The 26,258-nt window shown below is 34.3% G+C and overlaps 1 protein-coding gene across 2 annotated transcripts in view; it reads right to left on the reverse strand.

Moving 5' to 3' along the window:
- The window catches only part of ARL6 (ARF like GTPase 6), a 45,916-nt gene extending 23,706 nt beyond the window's left edge, over positions 1-22,210 (reverse strand). The window contains exons 1-5 of one of the 2 annotated variants that reach the window (XM_077118648.1): positions 21,682-22,209; positions 18,459-18,608; positions 12,767-12,828; positions 12,169-12,237; positions 8,676-8,770 (exon numbers count right to left, since the gene is read on the reverse strand). In XM_077118648.1, the coding sequence (XP_076974763.1) occupies positions 8,676-8,770; positions 12,169-12,237; positions 12,767-12,828; positions 18,459-18,581 (349 nt within the window). In that variant the 5' untranslated portion in view covers positions 18,582-18,608; positions 21,682-22,209. Of the gene's footprint in view, positions 1-8,675; positions 8,771-12,168; positions 12,238-12,766; positions 12,829-18,458; positions 18,609-21,681 lie in introns of both variants that reach the window. The other variant, XM_077118649.1, reaches the window with a different exon arrangement.
- Between the last annotated feature and the right edge of the window lie 4,048 nt (positions 22,211-26,258).

The following is a 26,258-nucleotide window of genomic DNA, read 5'->3' on the forward strand; positions in this document are numbered from 1 at the left end:
TTTTCTTGACCTGATAAAGATGTGTAGGAAAATCCTACAGCTAACATCATACTTAATGGTTAGAAACTGAATGTTAAGAATAGGAATAATAGTGATGTCATTAAGATGGTAATGAAAGATAACCCCTAGAAAAGTCTCCCCAGAGATTTGGTGAAGAAAAGGACAAATGTCACTTGATTAGAACTACGGAGGATGTCAGAGACTGGAGAAGGACTCTCCAAACGCTGAACTAAAGAAATGGAAAAATAACAGGTAAGAAAATTCCATCTGATTGCTGGTCTGTTCCCGCTCCCCTTCCCCTAACTCAATCCTGTACATATGGGTAGTCTTACAGAAGCAGCACAGCCTGGCTCCCTCCCACCATGGACAGAGACTGTAGAGCAACTCACAGCAGTGAGTTACAACTCCACACATATACAGGCACAGGGATCTAAGTCAGCAGAGACCCAGGGTGGAATACAAGCTGCTGAGGAGTGCTGCATTCAAAAGGGCAACTGGGTTGGGGGGAGAGGTAGCAATAGAAATGTTGGCAAGAACTACTGCTTCAGTTGGTTAGACCACCTAAAGGCAAAATAATGGACTTTTTGTGATGTGGTTCACCTTTCTGGACTGACCCCAACTGGCTCCCAGTTGTGCAATACCCTAATGGGGAAGAAACTGGAGGCAGCAAAAGCACACAGAAAAACAACGGGGGAGGGGTTCAAACTGTTATGCTTTAAGATAGGTTAGGCACCAGAACTGAAAAGTATAAGGAAAACAGGACACCGAGTAAGGGACAAATTTAAAAAAACACAGAAGCTAGGGAGAAAAATCTGCACAGAAACAGAATACATCAAGATTCCCAAAGAAGGGACAGAGGAATAAAAGCTCTCTCTCGGAGGTGACACAAATGCATAAAAGTGCAATCTTAAAAATTGCACTGCATTATCAGGACAAAGAAGAAGATGAAAAGCTGAGAAAACACGCACAGTTAAACATAGGCAAAATCTAAAGATCTAGAATAAGTTACATCAAACATTAAAGAACTTTAACAAATCCAATCAACAATAAAACCCTAGATAGGAGAGAGAAATGGACATTCAGAGTTAACTTATCAAGGTAATTGGATGCCTAGTCAACAGCAAAAAATTGAAGCCATGCTAAGAAATAAAAAGATATGGCTCAGTCAAGGGAAAAAATTAAAACTTCAGAAGAGACTCAGAAGTGGGAACAATTAATCAGAGATTTTCAAACAAATCTCCCAAGTTAATTCAAGGACATACAGGAAAATAAAGGACATTAAAGTAGACAATGTGTGAGCATTAAGGAAAATTTGCAAGTATGAAAAGAAACAAAAATTATGATAAAAGAAAAAATAATAGAGAGTAAAAGACATTAGAGGCAAACAGCAGCATATTTGAACTGGTAGAAGAAAGAATCAGCAAACCAGAATACAGGACAATTAAATTCACGTTCAGAAGAACAGGGTCTGAGGGATTTGAGTAACAGCATGAAGTGCACAAACACATGTGTCATAGGTATCTTAGAAGGAGAAGAGAAGGGAAAAGAAGCAGAAAGAATATTTAAAGGAATAATGGCCCCAAACTTCCTAACTCTTATCAATGACACAAACAAATATGTCCAAGAAGCATATTCCAAAAAAAAATGAATCCTAAGACCTACTCCTAGACAAATACTAATCAAAATATATCAAATACCAAAGATAAACAGAGAATTCTGAAAGCAACAAAAGAAAAGTGATTCGTTATCATACAAGGGATCCTCAGTAAGACTAAGCGCTGATTTCTCATCAGAAGCTATAGAGGTGAGAAGGCAGTGGTATGATATATTTAAGTTACTGAAAGAGAAAAACTGCCAGTCAAAAATTGTTTACCTGGCAAATGTCCTTCAAAAATGTGGAAAAGTTTAAAATATTCACAGATTAACAGAAACTAAGAGATTGCTCAACAAGAGACCTGCTTTACAAGAATTACTAAAGGGAGTTTTGTAAGTTGAAATGAAAAGACAGGAGACAGTAGCATGGAGTAGTGTGCTGACAGGAAGATCACCAGTAAGGGTAACCAAAAGGCTAAATACAAAATACGAAAGTACTATATCCTCAATACACATCTCTACTCTTTAATTCATATTAAGGGTCAGAATACAATTGAACAAGAAAAAGGCATATTTCCTGATAATGGAGATGCAAAATATAAAGTAACAAAAGTGGGACACAAATAACATAAAGAGGGGAAACAGAAGCAGGATCAGAGAATCTGTGAAGTTGATATCTTTTCAAATTAGTAGGATATAGATGTAGGTTGTGTAATATAAACCCCAGGGTAACATCAAAAAATATTTTTAAAATATACAGAAACAGATATGAGAAAGGGATCAGTCAGATTCATCATTAAATAGGTTGCAGTAAAGGAAAACAGAGGGAAAAAAAAAGAAAGGACAAAATGGCTGAAGTAAGTACTGCCTTTACAGTAATAACACTGAATGTTAATGGATTAAACTCCCCAATCAAAAGACAGAGATTGACATAATAGATAAAAAGCATGATTCAACTATATGTTGTCTACAAGAGACTTGCCTTTGACCCAAGAACGCAGATAGGATGAAAATGATAAGTGGGAAAAAGATAAACCATGCAAATATTAACCAAAAAAGAGCTGGGGTAACTAATATTTGACAAAATAGGCAAAGTCAAAAGCTATTATAAGAAACAAAGGATACTATATATTAACAAAAGGGACAAAAATCATAAATATTTATGTACCTAATCACAGTGACCCCAAATACAGGAAGCAAACACTGACAAAAGTGAAGGGAGAAATAGATGTCTCTATAATAATAGTTGGAGGCTTCAATACACTACTCTAAATAATAGATGGAACATGTAGATGAAGTTCAATAAGGAAAGAAAGAACTTGAATAATCTGATAAATGAAACTAGCCCTAAAAGACATATACAGAATATTGCACCCCTAAATGGTTGAATAGGACATACATTCATCTCAGGTGCACAAGGATCATTCTTCAGGATAGACCACATGTTGGGTCACAAAATAAGTCTCAAGACATTTAGAGATTGAAACCATACAAAGCATCCTCTCTGACTATAATGGAATGAAGCTGGAAATCAATAATGGCAAAGAACTGGAAAATCCAAAAATATATGGAAGTTAAATAAAACCTTCTTAAACAATCAGTGAGCCAAAGAAGAAACTGAAAGGGAAATCAGTAAATATCGAGACGTGACAAAAACGAGACCACAGTAATATCAAAACTTATGGGTCACAGTGAAGGCAGAGCTGAGAGGGACATTTATAGCCTTAAACGCTTATATTAAAAAAGAAGGAAGAGTTAAAATCAAAGACCTAACTGAACACCTGGAGAAACTAGAGAAAGAATAGCAAACTAATCGCTAAGCAAGCAGAAGGAAAGAAATAGAAAAGATTATAGCAGAAATAAATGAACTTGAAGAAAAAAATAGAATTAATAAGACCAAAAGTTTTTTTTTTGAAAAGAACAATAAAATGGACAAAATCTCAGCCAGACTGACAAAGAAAAAAAGAGACAGAAGATGTAAATAAATAAAATCAGAAATGAGAGGTGGGACATTCCTACTGCCCCATAAAAATAAAAAGGATCATAAAAGGATAGTATGAACAACTGTATGCCACCAAATTAGACAACCTAGATGAAATGAACAAATTCCTAGAAACACACAAACAAACCACATTGACTCTATAAGAAATAGAAGACCTCAACAGAACAATTTCAAGCAAAGAGATTTAATCAGTCATCAAAAACCTCCCAACATAGAAAATCCCAGGAACACATGATTTTGTAGGTGGATTCTACCAGTCATTCCAAGGAGAATACCAATCCTGCTCAAACTCTTCCAAAAAACTGAAGAGTAGGGAATACTATCTAACTCATTCTGAGTCCAGCTTCACCCTAATACTGAATTCAGATAAAGATACTACAAGAAAATAAAATTAGACACCAACTTCTCTTATGAACATAGATGCAAAAATCTTCAACAAAATATTTGCAAATTGAATCTCACAGCATTTCAAAAGAACTATATACCATGAACAAAGGGGTTTTAGCCTAGGTATGCAAGAGTAATTCAACACAAGAAAATCAATTAACGTAATATACCACACCAATGAAATGAAGGGACAAAAAAACACATGATCATCTCAATTGATGCAAAAAAGTCACTTGGCAAACTGAGCATAATTTCTTGATAAAAATATATAGAAAAACAGAAATAGAAGAAAACGTCCTCCACATGATATAAAGGGCATATATGGAAAACCCACATCCATCATCCTACTCAATGGTGAAAGACTGAAAGCTTTCCCTCTAAGATCAAGAACAAGACAGGGATGCCCACTGCCACCACTTTTATTTAACACTGCTATGAGTTCCACCTAGAGCAATTAGGCAAGATAAAGAAATAAAAGGCATCCAAATTGGAAAGGAAGAAATAAATTTCTCACTACTTACAGATGACATAATCCTATATACAAAAAATCATGAAAATCTACAACAAAGCTACTAGAACTAATAAATGAGTTCAGCAAACTGGTGGCATGCAAGATTAGCAGGCAAAAAAAGAGTCGTTTCTAGACAGCAGTAATGAGCAAGTTGAGGAGGAAATCAGAAAAAAATTACATTTACAATAGCAACTAAAAGAATCAACTATCTAGGAAAAAATTTAATCAAAGACATAAAGGACTTGTATGCAGAAAACTACAAACCATGGGTAAAAGAAATCAAAGATGACCTAAATAAATGGAAGGGCATTCTGTGTTCATGCATTGGAAGAATGAATTTTATTAAGATGTCAATTCTACCCCAAATTATTTACATATCCAACACAATCCCAATCAAAACGCAAACTGCATACTTTGTAAAAATGGAAAGGCAATTGTCAAATTTATTCGAAAAGGTGGGGGTCACCAAATTGCTAACAACATCTTAAAAAAGAACAAATTTAGAGGACTCACACTTCCTGACTTTAAAGCATACTACAAAGCTACAGTGGTCAAAATAGCATGGTCCTGGTTCAAGGACAGATACATTGACCAATGGAATTGATTTGAGAGTTCAGAAATAGACCCTCACAGCTATGGCCAACTGATATTTTACAAAGCTACTAAGTCTACTCAATTGGGAAAGAATAGACTACTCAACAAATGGTGCTGGGAGAACTGGATATCCACATACCAAAGAAATAAAGAGGATCCCTGTCTAACACCACACACAAAAATTAATTCAAAATGGATCTAAACTCAAGTGCCAAGACTATAAAACTCCTAGAAGAAAATGTAGGGAAGCATCTTCAAGACGGTTAGGCAATGGTTTCTTAGACTTTACAGCCAAAGCACAAGCAAGCAAAGAACATCAGAACTAAAGCTTCATAAATTTAAAAACTTTTGGGCATCAAAGGATTTTCTCACTAAATTGTAAAGATAACCTACTCAATGGGAGAAAATACTTGGAAAGCAATATCCAATAAAAGTTTAATATCCAGGATATCAAAGAAATCCTCAAAAGATAAACAATCCAATTTTAAAATGATTAAAGACTTGACTAGACATTTCTCCAAAGAGGATATATAAATGGCTCAAAAGCCCATGAAAAGATACTCAAAATCAGTAGATATTAGGGAGGAAATGCCAATCAAAAACACGAGATATTTCACACCCACTAGAATGGCCACTGTTAAAAAAATACAGAATATTACAAGTATTGGAGAGGATGTGGAAAAATATAAAGTCATTCATCACTGGTGGGAATGTAAAATGGTGCAGTCACTGTGGAAGACAGTTTGGCAGTCTCTCAGGAAGCTTAACATAGAATTACCTTATGATATGGCAATCCTGCTGCTAGGTATATACCCAGAACTGAAAGCAGAGACTCGAACAGATACTTGCAGACTGATGTTCTTAGTGGCATTATTCGCAATTGCCAAAAGATAGAAGCAACCTATGGCTCCATCAAATGATGAATGGATAAATAAAATGTGGTATACACAAATGATTGAATATACTGTAAAAATCAATGAAGTCCAGATGCATGTGACAACATGCATGAACCCTGAAGATATTATACTGAGGGAAATAAGCCAGGCACAAAAGGACAAATATTATATGATCTCACTCATATGAACTAACCATAATAAGCAAACTCATAGAGTTAGACTCTAGAATATAGGTTAGCAGGGGATAGAATGGGTTATAGAATGGGGAACTGATGTTTAATTTGTACAGAATTTATATTTAGGTTGATTATAAAGGTTTGGAAATGGATGATGGTGATGGTAGCACATTATTGTGAGTGTAATTAACAGTGATGAATTATGTATATGAATGTGGTTGAAAGGGGAAGTTTTGGGTTATGTATATTATTAGAAGTAAAGTTAGGAGATAAAACATGGGAATGTATAACAGTGAATGTGGATGAAAGACTGGTTAATAGTACAAGTATAAGAAAATCTCTCATGAATTATAACAAATGTATAATACTAGTATAAGGTGTTAATAGGGTGTGTATTCTGGGTGTGTTTTAAGCAGCTTTAGTAGGAACTGTTTCATTTTATTCACTTTTTTTGGCGATAACATGAAAAGATTAACACAGAAGGAATACATAATAACAAATGTATTCACAACTTAGAGAAACAGTAGATAAGTATTTAAAGTGAAAAAATCACACAAGAGGTACAGACAGGATAATTTTTTCCCAAAATATATGGGTATTCTTACTCAAGACGGTTGCCTGATAAAAAATATCAAGGATTCTATGGCTAAGCAGCAAGAATTATTAGCCCCACACTACTTTCATTCCATATCTAGCAGTTCACACATCTTTTAAGCCTACAGCCTTTCCTGAAAGCCTTAGCACCAAGCTTACTTAACATCATTTTAACGTGAATAAGTGTAGGAATACAAAATTCCAAAATACTTACAGGAGCATTTTTTTATAGGGAGGAAAAAAGAATATCAGTCAATAGGTGAATGGTTAAATAAACTGTGGAACACTCATAGTGCAGCTTATTAGCCACCATTAAAAAGAAAAAATACATTCATAATAATTAATGTGGAAGATTCCTATCATGTAGTATTATTTGAGAACAGCGGATGCTGAAGGGTATATAAAATAAGATCCCATTTTGGTAAATAATGGCACTCCCGATAGGACTAATCCTTTATATATATCTTTGGTATCTGTCTATAAATGTAGGCATGTATATATTCCATAAATAGTACGGAATATATGAAAGGTATGACAGAAAAAAATACTGGTAAGTATTTATTTTTTAAAAAATATCAGTATCTTGGGAAGTGGTGTGGGCCCTGGCAGTTTGGAAATACAGTAGATACAATTATGTACCCTGTGCTCGTTTGAAACTGCCATGTACCCCAGAAAAGCCATGTTCTTTATCTTAACCCAATCAAATCTAATCCAATCTTGTGGAGGCCAACTTACTGTTTAGGGTGGGACCTTTCGATGGGTGGTTTCTATGGAGATATGCCCATTCAAGAGTCTTAATCCTCTTACGGGAGTTTTTTAAGAGGGAACCATTTTGGATAAAGCTCAGAGCTGACACAGAGATGTTTTTGGAGAAGCAGAAAGAAAACATCCCCAGGAAAGCTGTTTGCAACCAGCAGCCAAAGTGCCAGCTGACACCAGCCATGGCCCTTCCCAGCTGAAAGAGGTTCTATGCCTCTGGCCTTTCCTGAGTCAAGGTATCTTTCTCTGGATGCCTTACTTTAGACATTTCTATGGCCTTAGAACTGTCAACTTGTAACTTAATAAATTCCCTTTAGAAAAGCCAACTCACTTCTGGTATATTGCATTCTGGCATCATTAGCAAACTAAAACAAACCCCAAAATAGACATGTTCTTAATCTTAATTAGCATTTCTGTGGATTCAAACCAACTGTAAATAGGGCCCTCTCGGAGACGTTATTTTTAGTAAAGATGTGGCCCTGCTGAATGAGGGAGGGTCTTAATCTGAATTATTGGAGGCTTCATAAAGATAACTGGGAAATTATAGATGGTAGAAAGCAAATGACATCACCATGTGACATGAGGCAGGGATTCAAGCCAAGGAGCCCCAAGGACTACAGCAAGACAGCACCTGAAAGCTACCAACCCCGGGAGAAAACAAACCTTCAAGCAACTAAGAGATGAAAAATAGAAAGCATCTGTTTGAAAAGAATCTCTACAGTAGAAATATGTAAGAAATTTGGGGAATACACACACACACACATACACACACATATACTCATATTGAAATACATGAAAGGATGCCAACCAAAAATTTAATGGGTGTTGAAATATAGAAATTTTCCACTTTCCTCCTTATTCCTTTTCTGTCCGTATTTTCTGCTATTGGCACATATTATTTATGTAATCAGAAAAAAAGGGCATTTTTATTTTTGGGGAAAAATCAGAAAACATTTGGAAAAGCTTTTACATTTTTAAAAATATGATCATGCAGGTAAAGATTTTATGAACTCTGCAAAATGGATGTTTTAAAATTTAAAAATTTAAATATGAGATAATTAGCATGAGTAACACTTTTCACCAACACCAAAGAACAAAACATCACACCAAAATATAGACAAAAAAGCACAGAAACACACAGATTGAAAGACACATACACATACCTGGATGATTCAGAAGAGTATCAAGTTCTTCTTTGGCCACAACCATTCTTAATCTATCACTACTATCAATGACAAAAATAATGGCTTGCCCTTCTCTGTGCAATACAAAGACAGAGAAAAATCAAAGCTACATATATAAATTTTTCCATCTTTACTATCTATTTGCATCTCTTAAATGGTGTACTATTTCTTCAATGCCTATGTCCATTAATCATTAGAGGTTTTGATGCTCATTCTTATTAATTTGAATGATTAGTATATTAACCATTAGCCATATTTCATGCAAAATCATCTTTTACGTGGATAATATGAAAAATTTAATGACTTGCATATCAATTTTTTAATTATAGGTAATTTACTTTTTTGTTAAACATTAGAATATAAGAAAAAGAAGTAAAAAATCATAACTATTATACAGATGCAATTATTAATATTTTGATATATATATCATTTCTGATGTTTTTGTGTATACATACATATATGAATATCAACCAGGGCACTTAAAATGGAATTCTGTCATTTTTAATGTGCCTTTCTGACAGATATGTGTATGTCTTTGATTTTTTCAGCAATATAGTTTGGACTACTTTTATATGAAACACTACAGCTCTACAGTAGTATTGCTCAAATATTTTTTACCATAACTCTTAGTGAGAAATACATTTTAATTTTGAGATGCAACAGAAACATAATTATATAAAGGCATATATTTGAAATAAAAGTCTCCTGAAACAAAACTTACTAACAGTAATTTTTATTGTATTCTATTTAATTTTTTAAAAATATGATAGCTAGCCTGAGTTGATTTAAAGTTTGGTAATGCCTCACACCAACTCTTTGAAAATCACTGATTGCTCTGTAAGTAATACACTGTATGGATATGGCATCAAATATTGTTTTAGATCTTTATTGTTCAACTTCTAGATTACTTCCAATTTTTGTTATTATGAATAGCCTTGGAAAAACATTCTCCTACATATTAAGATTTCTTTTTGATGCTTTATGATTTATTTTTACAAGTAAAATTTCTTAGAAAACATAAACTATTAAACAAATATTGCCGAAGTGCTCTCCAGAATGTATCAATTTGCAGTATCACCAGCACCAGTTTTTCTGTCCCCTTTCCTGCACAGCTATTATCATTCTTTTCAGTCTTTGACACTTTAACAGCAGATTATTTTAATCTGCATTTCACTAAATGCTTTAGAGGTTCAGTATCTTTTCATGTATTTATTGGACATCTGTCACTTTTTTTGGTGAATCACTTATTCTAGTCATAAATTAAGATTTTTAAGTATCATTAGTAATCAAATATATATGAAATGATTTGTCCATGTCATAGGATGCTAACTGACAAAAGTAGGGTTCAAAATTTTATATGCTAAATAATTTAGGTGGTTCCTTCTGCCTTAATTTTATAAAGCATATATTATAATTTTTCACAAAAGACATACCAAAAAGATGGTGAATTTACGAGCAGTGTGATTTATGAGAAACAGTTTTTCTGTAATTTTTGCTGTTTTCCAAACTTTAAAAAATATGCTCTCTTTATATTTTGCACTTTACTGTTGTTTTATTGATGGTAATATGCAAAAATTATACAATATTTAACATCATAGAAACACATAACTTATAAAGTGAACTTCCCTTACAGCCCTATTATTCCAAAAACAAATACTATTAATGGTTTGGTGCATAGTCCTCTAATTATTTCCTTCTCTTTAAATGCTAAACATATATTTATATTAAGAACATTTCCCTTTATATGCTTGAGGTATGAAAAATTGTCATTATAAATATAATGCTCGTATGCACAGTCTCAGCTCACCAGTTCTAGTCATAGGATCCATTTCTACAAGAAAAATACTGGCTGAAGGGGTATGACCATTTTTCACTTTAAGAGAGTATTAATAAACTACCCTCAAAAAGATATTACATCTCCACTTATGAGTGGTTCATTTTGCCAACAGTAGACTTTATTAATTTTTTTAATCCTTGTCAGTCTAATAGATAAAAATGTGCTTATTCTCTCATAATTAGAAAAATATGGATATGGAGGAAATTTAATATTACTGTAAATTTCTCAATGGCAACCATATTCACAATTTAACTATAATATTCCTGAACTCATTAATTTCTTCCAAAAAAATATGAAGAAAAAAGAGCTGAAATCAGAAAAAAGTTTCTTTTTTCTATGCACTTTTTTTTCCTCTGTAACGTAATTAAAACAAATGCATTTTTAAAAAAGTAGCTAAGGTAAATACATTCTTTTAAACAAGTAATTGCATACCAATTAATTGAAGGAGGAATAAAAAATCCTGTATTTAAAATCTCACATTTACTTTAAAATTCCACATTTCATAAGGGATTTTAGTACAGAATATCATAAACATGACACCTTTACTTTTCTGATCTGACTCTCAAATCTGTAGCACTCCCTTTTTCCTCTGACATCTGAGGGTTTTTGGATATATATAATTTAAATAGGCCTTAATTAAAGTTCTTATTGAGAAGAATATTTGTAATAAATCTCCTATGATCATTTCAGAGGAATACAATGTTTGTTACCACATCTATTAGCAGGAAAGAATCAATCTAAGTTTAAATCTATTCTGGAAGTGATGTGCCATTTCAAGGCAGAAGTTCATAATGACAGAAGGAAGTTTAGCAAAGAAATACCGTTTTAAAGTTTCAGACTCCAAAAACAAGTTACAGTGCTCTTAAATTAAGGAGTCCTAGCAATATTAAAAGTTACTGACTCCAATTTAACATCATATGCAAATCGAGAGGGAATAACATATTTGGATCCTATTAACTTGTCAGTGGTTAATCTCTTTCCTAGAATCTGCAGTGATAAGTGGGCATTTGATTTTACATATGCTAGAAAAATCTTGTTTAGAATTGTTCAGAGAACAAATGGATCAACTTTTGGACAGCTAGTACTGTTATTTTAACTAAATTTTTTCAATAAATATTTATTGAGCTATATACCAAGCATCATACTAAGCTTTTAAGAAATAATTTGAATAAGAAATAATCTCTGCTTTTAGTAGGTCACAATTGCATTAGGGAGGCAGCTGTGGTATACTGCCTTTAAGACGGTTAAGTATGTGACTGGGCAAAGCACTGTGTGACACTAGGGACAGAATAACTGGGTGAAGCAGTGAAACTTAACAGGGGACTTGACTTTTGAGTTTGTTCTTAAAGGCTGATTATATCAATCTTAAATTAGAGAGAAAGAAGGTAGAAGAGGACATTAAAAACAGAGAGAACAGTACATGCGAAGGCTCCAAATCATAAAGGACCTACCTGAAGTATTTGAGAAATGATGTGAACCATGATTGTGCTTTCATTTTTTTCAACGAAGAAATGTACTTAAATTACATGAAACATCAACATCACAATCTAGCCTATGTAATCAACCATGAAATAATTTGCATTTCTAATCATTACTGTCAAAATGCAACCATCTGACATTCACAAATATACTTACTTATAATAGTGCTCCCAGAGATTTCTGTATCTTCCTTGACCTGACATGTCAAACACTGTAAATGACAAACTACCAAGAGCAAAAAACAAGCATAAATAAATTATAAGCTATTAATTTTAAGTATAACTCTGACTTAACATCTTCAATAGTTTCCAATCAAAGAAATTACTCTTGATATACAGTATTTCAACTTCTGCCAACTTTGAAGTAAAAGTCCCATAAAAATTAATTTATTGAATATAAATATGATTTTTGCAATGCATAAGATATCCTTAAAATGTTCTTTTGGCTAGTGAGGTTCCAGAGTGTGCATAAACCCTAAATTCTGAAAATAATCCAGAGGTGGCGGTATAAATATGTTAATGCCCACATGCTTCTGAAACAATGAATTACTTTTTCTAATAGAAGGAATGACCAGTTGTATCTACTATAGGCATTTTTTCCCTATAGCTTCTTCTTCTTTTTTTTTTTTTGGTGCATGGTCCAGGAATTGAACCAGGGACTCCCACATGGAAGGCCAGCAGTCTACCACTGAACCACCCGTACTCACCTCCCCCTGCGTAGCCTCTTAATTATAAGTATAAATAAAGTGGATTACCTGGATGATTTGAATTTTTCTATGCTGAATCCTATCGTTGGAACTATATCTTGAGATTGAGCCTTTAAAAGAAAAAATGAAGTTTAGAAATTTACATTACTAAAGATGAATTTTTCCTCAGGTTAAAAAAAAAAAAAAAAGGCAACCAAATCTCTCATTTCCTAAGAACCCTCAGACATTTCTAGTGGGAAAGTAAAATGGTGCAGTCACCATGAAAAACAGTTTGGTGATTCTGAAGAAAGTTAAGTATAGAATTATCGCATGATCTGACAGTCCCATTTCAAGATACATACCCCAAAGAACTGAAAGCAGGGATTTGGACAGATATGTGTACACCAATATTAATAGCAGAATTATTCACAACAGCCAAAATACAGTAGCAACCTAAATGCCCACTAGCAGATGAATGTATAAACAAAATGTGGCATAGACATACAATGGACATAAAAAGGAATGAAGTAGTGAAACGTGCCACTATACCATGGGCCTTGAAGGCATCATGTTTAAGTGAAATAAGTCAGAAACAAAGTGACAGAATTGTATGATTCCACTTGCACTAAATAGCTAGAACACAAAAATGTATAGAGATAGAAAGAAGAGTACAGGTTACCAGGGGCAGAAGAGACAGAAAATGGAGAGTTAATGTACAGCATTTCTGTTTAGTGTGATGGGAAATTTCTGGTAATGTATGGTAGTGAGGGTAGCACAATATTGGGAATGTGATTAACCTCACTGATGGTATGTTTGGGAGTGTTTGAGACGGGAAAGTTTATGGTATGTACTTGTTTCCACGATTAAAAAAAAGCAGTTAAAGAGATAATGACAAAGGCAATACACGATGCTGGTCCAAAAGGACACCATTGGGATATATGAAAAAATTGGAATCTGGACTGAAGCTTCCTATCAATTTTAAAGTTCTTGGACATGATAACTGTACTTAAGGAGGTTACATAAATTAATATACTTGTTTTTAGGAAATGGACATGGAAGTAAGTATTCAAGGAGCATGATGTATTTAACTTACTCTCAAATGTTTAGAAAACTGATACAGGGATTGATAGTTACATTGATGGACAGATAAGACAGAATGATACAACAAATGTGGCAAAGTGTTAAAATTGGTGGATCTTCATATGGGGGGCATATATCAGAGTTCTCTGCCTGGGTTTATATTATTTTTGCAAATTAATTTTTATTAATTTATACTATAAAGTTTGAAATAATTTCAAAATAAAAAGTTTAAGAAAAAAATTGTCCTTTCTAAAATCTTCCACTAAGGGCATGACAAGATTAAATTAAAAAAATTTAAACTCAAATGGAAAGATATAAGCTGAAAAGCCACTGGAGATTGGTTACCTTAACAGTAATGTGCTAGTGAAAATCTCCCCAACCTGAGCTGTCTTCGTTCAGTCTTTCTAAAGCTTTTCCTTTTTTTTCTCATACAAAAACATTTTTTAATTTGTACATTTAGTCACTATCATTGTACACTCTAGGCGTTCCTAGATTATACCACCTCAATTAAAACTTTTCCTTTTAATGGACGAGCTATGTTAACAGTCTTTCAAAAAATCTTTTTGTTTTTGTTGAAAGAATGAATTTGTTTCCTGCTACTAAAATCCCTGCACAATACACTGGGGTCATTTCATTGCATTACAAGCTATGGAATAAAGAGTTTTCTAACTTTTGTTGTTCCCAAAGCCTCACTGTTTTGATTTTAAGGGCTTTCATATACCAATCACACTATAAAATCATTCATTTCAAAATTCTGAAAATATTTAGTAACATAGCAAAGTTGATATTTGTACTTTGTACTTGATATTTTGAGAATGCACAGTTTTGACAGTTAATCAAATGGTATTTAAGATACTGCCTAATATTTAGAATTCAAGTAACTCTGATACCTGTATTTAATAGATTTTTTTCCTTCCTTGCATTAATTTTAAATTGGTTTATGAAACATATTGCACAACAGGCTTTATAATGATTGTTTAGATTTTTTTTTTAACTATGCCTATGGATAAGCCAAAAGATATCCATTTTAGGTGGTTAAGATTTCCATATGTTAATTGTAAAAATATTTGTATCTTCGTATTTTACTGAAATAAGGAAAAATATTTAGTAACATAGGTCATTACTATAGCAATGCAAATATTTGTAAGAACTTTATACTTGATATTCTGAGGACATTCATGGTTAGGACAGCTGATCAAATGGTATCTAAGTTAGTTTTTTTTTTTTAGCATGGGCAGTCACCAGGATACGAACCTGGGCCTCTGGCATGGCAGGTGAGAACTCTGCCTGCTGAGCCACTGTGGCCAACCCTAAGTTAGTTTTTAATATTTAGAATTTAAGAACTTTGATATCTGAATATGTAGATTTTTTCCTTGCTGCCTTAATTTTAAATTGGTTTATGAAACTTACTGTGCAAACACAGGCTTTACAACGATCATATGGGTACTTTATTTAAATATGCCTATGGTTAAGCTAACAGATATCCATTGTTGGTGGTTCTAAGCATATTGTTTGTTTTCTTAAATCAAAAATATGTAGAAAATAAAAAAAAATCATCAGTTTAGAAGACAACAGCAACTTCAATAGATTAACAATAAATAAATATTAGGATAGAAATATAAAAAACTAGTTTGGGTACAGGAAGTCTCTAGTTATCTAGAAATTGATTTTATCCACAGAAAAAATTAAGACGTAACTTTGCTATAAAATGAGACCTGCAATTTCTTTTGTCATTTACTGACAATCAGATTATTGTAGATTTCTATAATTAATTCACTTACATTATTAGAAATAACATTTTAATAGAAGATGCACACTCACAAGGGACTGTTTAAATTATAGAGGGTTATCTCAGAATTTTGAGTCTTTAATACAGGTGGCCTTCTGATTATTATCCTCAAGCTTAAAAAAAAAGGCAAAGAAACTTAATCTGCTCTTAGGACCCGGATGTCAATTTCCCTAAGAAGACAGGATGGTTCCCTAAAGATTAAAGGTCAGGAGATGGTATCAGAAATCAGGTGATCCCCTTGAAATAGCCCTGGAGCTAGTATAGGCTGGTGTCATAACTTATAGAGGTAAAAGTAAGACAGGAATGTTGGAAGAGAGAAGATTAATTAAAAAGTTCTACTTATTGCCTGTGTACCCAGGTCTTCCTGGGTTTTTTCCTGACTAATGTCATGTGTAGGCAGGGTCAACAGGTCTTTCAAAAGACAAGTCTGAAATGAGAATATTCGACTATTTCAAAGATAACAGACTGAGTATATGCTGTATCTTCTTATGCCCAAACCCAAATTCCTAGAAATGACAGAAGAGATTAAGAAAAAAAAATCCACCACTGTGTTAGAAAATAAGAGTGGCTGTCCTTAATAGAACAAAGTTGGGTCGGAGATTGGATAGCGAACAAAGCCATTCTTATCCACATCAAAGAAAATTATTCCTATGATAATGACTATGTCTTTGGACAGAGCATCCCTACCTTGTCGAGAATAAGGTAAGAAAAGAAGAGATTATAACTCCTATTTTACTTTTTGAACATTTCTGTTTACTATGTGGAGGATAGTAGGCATTTTGGGGCTGGTCCATTTGAGGGCCTTTAATTACGGCTCCATCTTTAATCATTTTGCTTGTATTTGGGCCAACTTTTACCATGTACAAAAAATTCTCTTGAGAGTAATTCTTAATGTGGAATAAACTGAAAATACTTTCCATAGAGTAAGCTCTAATCTTGCTCACTCATTGCTAAATATCTAACTGCAGTTATTAAGGTCTTAAGCAACATCCCAGGTTGATTTGTTGATTGCTGATCCAGAATACTGATTATGGACCCAGGAACAGTTACATATACCTTCACCATGCACCAACTGCTATCTAAATTCAATTCTGGACCCTATCTTATTGGGTAGGATGCAACATTTTCCTCTTAAGGAATAAGACAAATCTTTTTGTAATCATGTAGGTCAGAAAATAGATGTGTGCTTTTTAATCTGTTCTTTTACTTAATGGGGAGGAACCTCTTTTCCCATTCCCACATAGAGGGAAAACCATTAAAATGACACTCCCAAGTTTTCTATTGCTCTCCTCTCCTGCAATTTATTCCTTTCCATGAGAAAAAAATGACTTTCCTCACTGCTGTTTGTGAGATTTCTGAGCACACTTGACTCAGCCCTTCTCTCCCTTCTTCTTTTGACAGCATGTCTTCTTGCCTGCTCTTAGCAATGCAGTAAGCTTAGGAGAGTGGATCTTTCCCTGAGGAGGACACTTTGAAAGTGTGGGAGGTTAAGTTCAATTCAAGAGAGTATTAGCAAGTCCTCTGGCTAGACCTAAACCATACCCTCCAATATTAGCTTTTTCAACAATAAAGTTAATTTTTTTTTTTACCCTTCTGATTTCAGTTTGCATATCCCAGCTGATTCCCAACTGACCTAAGGAGTATCCTAAAACATCCAAATTCCTTCCAAATGCATTTTCAGCATCTTATCCTGGCTGTCTCAAATTAACTTCCACTCTGAAAATACACTAGCAGTTAGGCATTTTTTGCATGGTAAACCTTTGTCAGTGTAGAAGACGGGAATGATTACAGGAAGAAAAGAAAGAATGGCATTTTTGTAATTCCAAAGTACTCTCCACTTGAAAAGAAGTAAAACTGAAGTTGCCATAAAATGAACTGGAGCACTAAGCTTTCTCATACTTCCCAGTGTTTAGAGACATTGAAGTTTTTTGGAGCACATTAAGGAGCAATTTTCCCAATCTTCAGCCATTCAGTCATTGAGAATACTGTCTTCTCAATCTTTGCTCTATCTATACAGCATCTATATTATTATTTTTTAACTCAACATTTTCCATTAATTTTCTAATGGTTTGTACCTAAATAAATATATTTATCAACCATGGCAGAATGTTAGCCATGTTCTCTGTGTTAATGTTACCCAATATTAAGCAGGAAGGCCTATTCTTTTGCCCTACTCTTTTCTCCTTGCTGTGACTTGGACTATGGATATGATGAAAAGTGTGGAGATCCTGAGGCTGCAGACCAGGAACAATCAGAAAAATGGAAGTTGTTTGGATTTCTCATGACCATACAGCATCCTATCAGACCTGCAATGCTTGCTCTGAATTTAGATGGCAGAAAAGCCTCTATCTTATTTAGGCCACTGCTATGACCCAAAACCTAATTCTAATGTATGCATCCACTGAAACCTCATATGTGTTGAATGTGCTAGCTTTACATATTATTCTAATAAATATTTAAAAAAATAGGTATGAAACTAATATGTTTGCACATGTCATTTAAAATCATCTTGCAAGAACACCACACTTTCAGGAAAAATTATCTAAGAGATATATTATCCATAGAATCTACAAAGATGACCGACTTTTCCTTCTAGTTCTGCTCCTTTTGTGATGAGGGAATCAAAAAGAAGGCATTGCAATCTCAAAATAAACTTGGCAAAATTGTTAAGCTCTTCTGAGAGAAAAGGCATTTGAAATAATCAAGATTTACCAATAGCTTTGTATGAAACTGTATATTACAGCTCACTGATACTTATTACTTTAAGTTACTACAAGGTTAACAGGATTGTAAACATGATTATATAAAGTTATAAGTGTAATTAAAATAATTCTGCATATTAACTTTCTCGAGCAGCAGAAGATACAGAAAACGTCTAATAAAGATACTTACATTTGTAGGTTTAAGTTTGTTAATGATCGTTGTTTTGCCACTATTATCCAGTCCAAGGCACAATACATGAACCTCCTTCTTCTTCAGGCCAAGCAAACCTGAAAGTTTGTCTAGTAATCCCATAACGTGATTTAAATATTCACAAATCAGCTGTAAAAACAACAACAACCACCACCACGATATTACCTAAAGGTACCTTACGTATGGAAAAAATGAGCATGAGTATTAAAAATTTAATAATTTAAGGGCACATAAAATGATGGGGAAAACCATGTTAATGTAGATATGCACTTAGTAAACAAAGTATAAGCTGATTACTGGAAAGGAGCCTTAACTAAAATGAAGATTAGCAGCTTTTAACTTTCCGAAATACAGTTAATGCCCTTGTGGAACAACTGTACATTTCGCATTGTAATTTTTTAAATATTTTAGAAGAAATTGTGATCAATATCATGGGGAGTCTGCAACTTGTGACACTAAAAATATCTATGAGTTAGACTGCAACCTTTTTGGAAAATCTGCAGTGATGTATGGGCAATGGCGTTCAAGGAGAGCTTCATGATGACGCCTAGAGAGCAGAAGATAGACCAGAAAACCTGGGAAACTTGGATTTTGGCTATATCATTTGAGCCACTGACTAAATCTTTCCCTAAATCTAGCCCTACTGTTACATTTTGCAATAATATGAAGTAACAGATTTACGTTTTTTTTGTTTGCTTACTTATATCCAGTTTGAGTTGGGTTTTCTATAAATAAAGACAAAGAAACCTAACTGACATATTTATCCTTATTTTCCTTTAACATATAGTCTTTGTAAGTCACTACAAATCCATTTGGAAAACAATTTATGGATAAATACACATATACACATAATTTTATTAGTGTTTACTAAATGTTTTCTTAACTATAATTTATCTGAAACACCCTATTAAGTATTATTTTAAAAGAACTTTGATTACTTATCATATTACATCTCTCAAGTACTTTGAAGTTTCTTTGTTAACTTGTCCCTGAAGTATTCATTTGTATGTGTACCAATTCTTTAGAAAAAAAAAATCCTGACAATGCATACTTCAAAAAATTCCATCAGCAACCCAAAGACAGATGTATTCTGAAGTTAAATAAATCTGTTGCTGACATACTGCTTGCTCTTTATAGTAACTTTGTGTTTGTTCATATACTTCTAAGGAACTGTTAACCTAGACTTCAGGTTTCTAAAGAAATTTCAAAGGAGCTCTTGTTGGGCCTATCACCCAAAAACCTCACTATCTGGTGCGACAAGAGAGATATCTCTTTGCCAGATTTCAACTATTTCAGGGAATGCTACAGAATAATCGCAGTACACCTGTGTTCCAAATATTTCTAGTTACTTTTCAAATGATCATTTTCAAAGTTAACTAAAAATTAATACCACCAGTTGATTTATTTTTATCTTCAGTTAAGGTCCAGTACGCCCATCATCTTACAACTCCTGCAATATTTTTATTCTACACCATCCCAGGCAAGCACTCTTGCAGGATGTGAAACTGCAGCAACTTAACCAGTAAGACACTTGCAAGATAACTGCATCTGAAAGGAGGCTGCACAATCAACATTTTGCTAAGGCCCACTGGGAGATCACTATGGATAAAAATTTCAAAAATTAATTTCAATCACACTCAGAAAACAGAAAGAGCAGTGCTCCACTCAAGTGTGGGGCCTAGGAGAGCAGCTCCAGTTGGTTTACCCAAGGGATGAGTATGATCTCAAGTACTTCCAATTTTGTCATTTAAAAAAATTTATCTCCTTATGCTGGGGATTAAAAAATTAATCCATTTCTTTATTTCTCATTTTAAGCTTTGTCATTTGTAGAATCTGTTTAAACAGACTTCTGATATGAAACAATTCACTCAGACTATCTTAACTCAAAATAACTTTGTTATTGCTCACTTCATTATTGTAAGACATTTTGATATGCATGCTTATATCCTGTCTTCCACTTTCCACAAACTTCTGAATAGATTTTTAAAATATTACAATTTCTTACATTTCTCCCTTCCCCCTTGCATCTACTATAAAGTATATTTTGTCAAAAACCTGAGGTTTTTTATAGCATCTTTTATTGTGCCTTTCTTTCCCCTCTCCATGGATTGTCAAACACCTGATTCTTGCTATTGAAACGTTTTGGACAAACCATTTAAAAAAGAAATCAAGTGTTCTAAAATAAAATTACCTTTATTGAAGTTGCTTTATACACAAGTACACAGCCCTATAAATGTTTCTATTTTTTAGTAGTTATAATTTTCCTTGAATAAGTTTAGTTCTGATGCATGAAAAATGGAAATAAAAGATAAGTCAAGCCACTCAACACGTATTTATAATGTCTTAGTGCACAATAGAGGATACAACAGAGTCTTCTGTGGCTACCTACTCTTGTAGCCATGATATTCAACCCTAGGTGCATATTGCAACCATCTGCTGAATCAGAATCTCCAAGTATTGGACCATGGCATCTGAATTTTAAAAAGCATCTGAAGTGCAGTCACTGTTGAGAAGGACTGGTTTTCAGGAAAAAAAAAAAATCCCAACTTCCATGCACAGCTTTCAAGGTTGTTCACAATCTGGCTCCAATCTACTTTTCCAATTTATATCTTACATTCCCCTCTCTCTACAGACTAGCCTGTAAAATTCTCTTGGTAGTACCGTGAGGAACTGTTTCTTAAGATTGTATGTACCAAAAAAGTCCAGAAGAATTAGAATGTTATCCACAGTTAATGGGATGGAAGGTAAGAGATGCAGAGAGATAGTGGTCCCGTAGAGAAAACTTTACAAAGTGACACTTTTAAAACATTTGTTTAGTGCATTATTGCGCATCCTTATTACACCGAATACACATCTTTATTCGGCTTTCAGTTTTTTATAATAACGTTTTAATTACACCTTCCACACACCAAAATAAAGCACAAGTTGGACAGTATTAAAACCAACCATACAAAATTCCCCAAATCAGCCCAATAAATTTTCTAGGGTCCCGAGTATTCGCTTCAAAAGCCCACTTCTTTTCCACCTCTCACACAAAAGAAACAACTAATAAGCCCATTGCCGTGGGAAAGGGCAATTCTAAAACGGCCTGGGGTGGGGCAGCGCAGGTTGGGAAGAACTGAGGAGGGGGAGAGATACCGGGTCTCTTAGGTTAAGCCTGAGAGCCCAGGAGCAGGTGAGGAACAGGGGTAGGCGCACTCACCTGTATCGGTCTCTGGTGGGAATTCGGCCCAGGGTTCTCTCAGCCTTCCTCTCTAAGTCCCCACAGAAAGGACGTCTGATCCAAAACGAAGCCGCCTCTAGGAGCTGGGTGAAACGGTACTCCTAGCCGTAGTCTTAATCTCAGCCTCAACCTCGGCCTCGGCCTCAACTGGAGCATCAGGGCTAGGGCCGGCGCCTACGCGCTGGGCGTTCCCTTGGCAACAGCGGCTTCTTCCGGTCCCGAAGCTCCGCCTCCTCGGGTGTGTTAGGCGATCTCCGCTTTGCTTTGGGTTCTCGGACTGAAGAGCTCCCGAAGGAGGCTAAAAGCAGGCCTATGAATTCTATTAAAGAAGGTCTGAGCACAGATGGTTGGATGAACTGTCACAGACCCTTGAGTGGGCGGGCGTGTAATCCCCGGGGGAGGATGATGGGAGTCGTAGGCGCGCGCACAGCCTGCTGGGATGCGATCCTGCCGCTGACGCCTGGCTTCTGGTTCGCCGCTTCGCTTGTGTGTCTCGGTTCTGGTGTCCTGGAGCCTCTAGGCGATGTCAGCCCCCAGAGCTGGGCGCTCGGAGGTGGGGCAGGGGCGGGGTGTGCCCTGGGATCGCGGAGGAGTCTGTGCGTCATTCCCGGGAACAACACGGCTGTGTCCATTGGGCAAGATGTGCGCTGGGATTGCCCTGTACGTTGCACAGACCCTCCAGCTGCCACTTGATGGGTTGCATGGAGGAGTCCTGACTGTGCCAGGCCTCCGAGTCAGGAGTCTTCAGAAGTAAAGCTGTGAATATAGGTACAGATAGGAGATAAACTGGTGTAAAAGGTCAAAGGCATTGTTGGTACAGTGGAAGTAAGCCTTTACCCCTGTTTCGTAACTTTCTGGTCTCCGAAAGAGATTTCCTCGAGGTGTAATCTTTAATTAGGTTACAGGCCCCAGAATTAAATCGGCAGGTGGTTAGGAAAGGAATTAATCTGAATGCTTAAAATTAGCCACCTTCTTCAATTGTACTGGGATTTTATAATAAATGATCTTCAAAGTAAATATAAAATATTGTCAGACTTTTAAAAACGCTTTAAAAAATATACTTTCCAGCAGACAGACCACAGATACAGTGATTTTTAAATCTCTGTTTTTCAGTTGTTCAATCTGCCCTGCCTCACTAGCTTCATCTTTAGTAAATGGCTTTCATGACTTAAATTTCCCTTAAGAAGAATTTTCATCTCTTATTCCCCTTGTTTGCCATGGATGCGGTCATTTTTCCCCTTCTTATTAGCTAGTGCTGTTTAATACCTATCTGCTCTTTGGCCTATGAATATGACTTATTAACTGGATTAGGAGGATGAAAAGGATATTAGGAATTGCACCAAAATAATGATGAGGTGGGTGAAGGTTGAACATGTATGATTGTGAAGTGCTTTTTGTTACTTTTTCAAATTTTTCAAATGTGGTTATGATATTTTTACAATTAAAGAAGTGGTTGCAAGATAGAAATCGTTCAAACACAAAAAATTTAAAAAGTCAAAACTAAACGAATTTGTAGTTGTATTTGCAAAAGTACTGGCTTACAAATGTTCTTGTAAAAAATGGAGTATGGAAATATATTCTTCCTGAGGCCTTGGGCCAATTTAACCCTTCTTTTTGTTTGGCTTCTTCACCGTCAAAAAAGATGATATAGATCTCATCTGCTTGTTTTGAAGATTAAGTGGACCATAGGGGTATAAATCTTTGACACATAGTAGGTGTGCAATAAAATAATTTCTCATCTTCCTTTGTCTTGAAATTTTTATTACATGGAACCTCTAAATTTGACCTAATCCTTAAATGTGTTTCTTTGACTTCTGACCCCAAAAGACATTTACAGGAGGTGTTAATCATTTTTCTGTACAATGTCTGTGGGCCTTAAAACTCATTTTGTTAAGAGTTGTAAACAAATTTGCTTACAGTCAGAATATGACATTTTCCCCCTGCTTATAACATAAGCAGATATCCTATGTTCCAGAAAACTTTTGGGGACAGAGTTAATTTATTTCTTTTGAGAGTTGATATTTTTTGCCCATTGGTGAATTGTTTTGCTTACTAGTGAAAACTGGAAATATTATGATGGGGTAGATTAGGCATCCAACTCTTCAGTTAACGTAAGCCGATAACATAGGGTTTAAAAAAAATTAGCTGAACAAATTTTAGTCTTAGATACATATAATTGGTGTGATGACTTTTAACATTATTATTAGAGATGAGATAGTGGTCATGAAACGCAATTTATTTCTAGTTTTCTAGAAAATGGCAGCTTTTAAAGCATACCTTAAAAATCTTAAATATTTCATATGGTCAAATCTTCTGGTTTGGTGTTTTGTCCACTGAAACTTCCCTCAAAAGTACACTCAGAGGCTCTGCATAAAAATTGTTCCACCTGATTTAAGAAGTTAGTTAGGTTCTGTTCATTTTATTAGGAGAATAATAAGTTTTACAAAAGCTACTTAAAATACCCGAGGAAGAGAAGAGAGTTTCAGGTACCTTATTACGAGTTTTAATTCATACAGGCTTTTGGAGCTGTGGTGGAAGAATTATGAAAGAGATGAATGAGATACAATGAACATAGTGCTCTTCTGATTAATCCAAGATGCTTTTTTCTGTAGTCTCTTATGGTCATCCATTAACTTTTATAAGAATATAGAAAACCCAGGATTTACAATTTATTGGAATATTTTTGAATGACATTGATAGTTTAAAGCTGTGTCTGAATATCTGGATGCTATTCATCTTTTTTTGATCATCTGCATTTTGTGTACTGTATTATAACCTCTGCAGTGAACAATTTAATTCACTTAAATATCATAAAATATTTTGCCAATATAAAATCCCTAAAAAAAATGTTGTATCAGTTATTTATAGTGATTTATATGGATTGTTGGTCACAATGTGGATGTGTCATAAGCAGTGCATTTAAAATTCCATAGTATGCCCAAGAATAAAATGCAAAACTCTTGACCTTAATGACATTATTATGAAAAATAACAACTGTGAGTTTATATCCAGAATTACTAGTGTCTAAAGAGCATCTCAATTTAATAGACTAAAAAATAAATTACATTAAATACATATCAATAGAGCATTATAAAAAAATCACAAATTCATCCACCAGAACTGTAACTTTTATTTGCTAATAGATATTTTAATAAACATGTTTACTTCAGCTGTAAGACCCTGATAATGCTTCTTATGAAATCATAGAAAAATAAAATAACAATAATTAGTAATTTGTACTTTGTACAAAAATTTTATTATGTTGCTCAGCAGGTAGTTTTGCTAAACACCATATTCTGCAAATAGATGACATATGTAATGCAATTCACCATAAGCAATCCTTCATGTTGAGAGCTGAGCATTCTATAACACTATTAACTTGTAAGCATGCCAGCACATGAAAATTTACATGGAACATCATAATATTATTGTAAATTTTTATAAGATGAGAATAATACCACCTTCAACTAAATCTGGACTACTTCACTGCTATAGTAAAGTAGGTGATAGGTAGATTGCAGTTCAGTGGTGAACACTCTTACACTGTGTTTCTCTACCTTTTTGTGATTATAACCAGAAAAGAGAACAAAGGCTGTGTAAGGATCCTGAGTGAAAGACATATATTGAAGTTCTAAATGGTGATATAATGCCATAGAGAAAAAATACATAGATCTGCACTTCCTTATTCTCCCAAATTGAGATCTTTTCCCCTCTTGCAAGAGTACAGTGCTAAAATCCATAATTAATATAAACGGCTTCATGGCAAATTATACAGAGGTACATTTTTTATCATACACTTATAGAAAGGAAAAATATTTTCAGCTGCAGTGCAGTTTTTCATTAGTCAAATATAACTGAGGGATTCAATGTCTCAACCTAGACACACGTTATCTAGGTATTTTTATATAATGTGCTCTTTCATATTAATAAGCTTAGGATTTGTGCTACAAATATTTTTGTAACTATTATCTTGAATACACTGCAACTGTATATGTCATCTACCATTTAAAATTTGACATGGCCATTTAAATATCTAAAGTGTTTAATCAAATACATATTTATATGTACACATACATCTTTATATTTTATGGCCATGCTAGAACAGCGGAAAAGTGGAGAGCAAATCTTAGTCCATTATTCACAGTCTAATTTCACATCAAATCCAAAAGAAAATTGCATCATTCAATGCCAACACATTGAGTTAACACCTCTCTAAGCACCAAGCACAACCTAAAGGACCAGATCCTTCCTATAGGTTAGGGAAGGGCACAATGAACAAAACAACCATATTGTTTAAATAAGAGAATGTACTGATCTTTTTCATATGACAGCAAAGCAAAAGAACTGTTTTACTAAATGAGTAGAACCTGTTTTTTTTTTTAATTCATATGGAGGCTCAAACACCTTCAAAATAGTGTTTTGAGAAAAACTGACAGCTTGAACATGTAATAGACATCTTTCAGGATTAAACAAATTTTAATTTTCAGACGCTCTGAATTATGACAGAATAATTACAAAATGTTTCTTTTTCCCCTACAATATGCAAAATCAAATAA

The sequence above is a fragment of the Tamandua tetradactyla genome, chromosome 10 (genome assembly GCF_023851605.1).
Source record: "Tamandua tetradactyla isolate mTamTet1 chromosome 10, mTamTet1.pri, whole genome shotgun sequence".
NCBI lineage: Eukaryota > Metazoa > Chordata > Mammalia > Pilosa > Myrmecophagidae > Tamandua > Tamandua tetradactyla.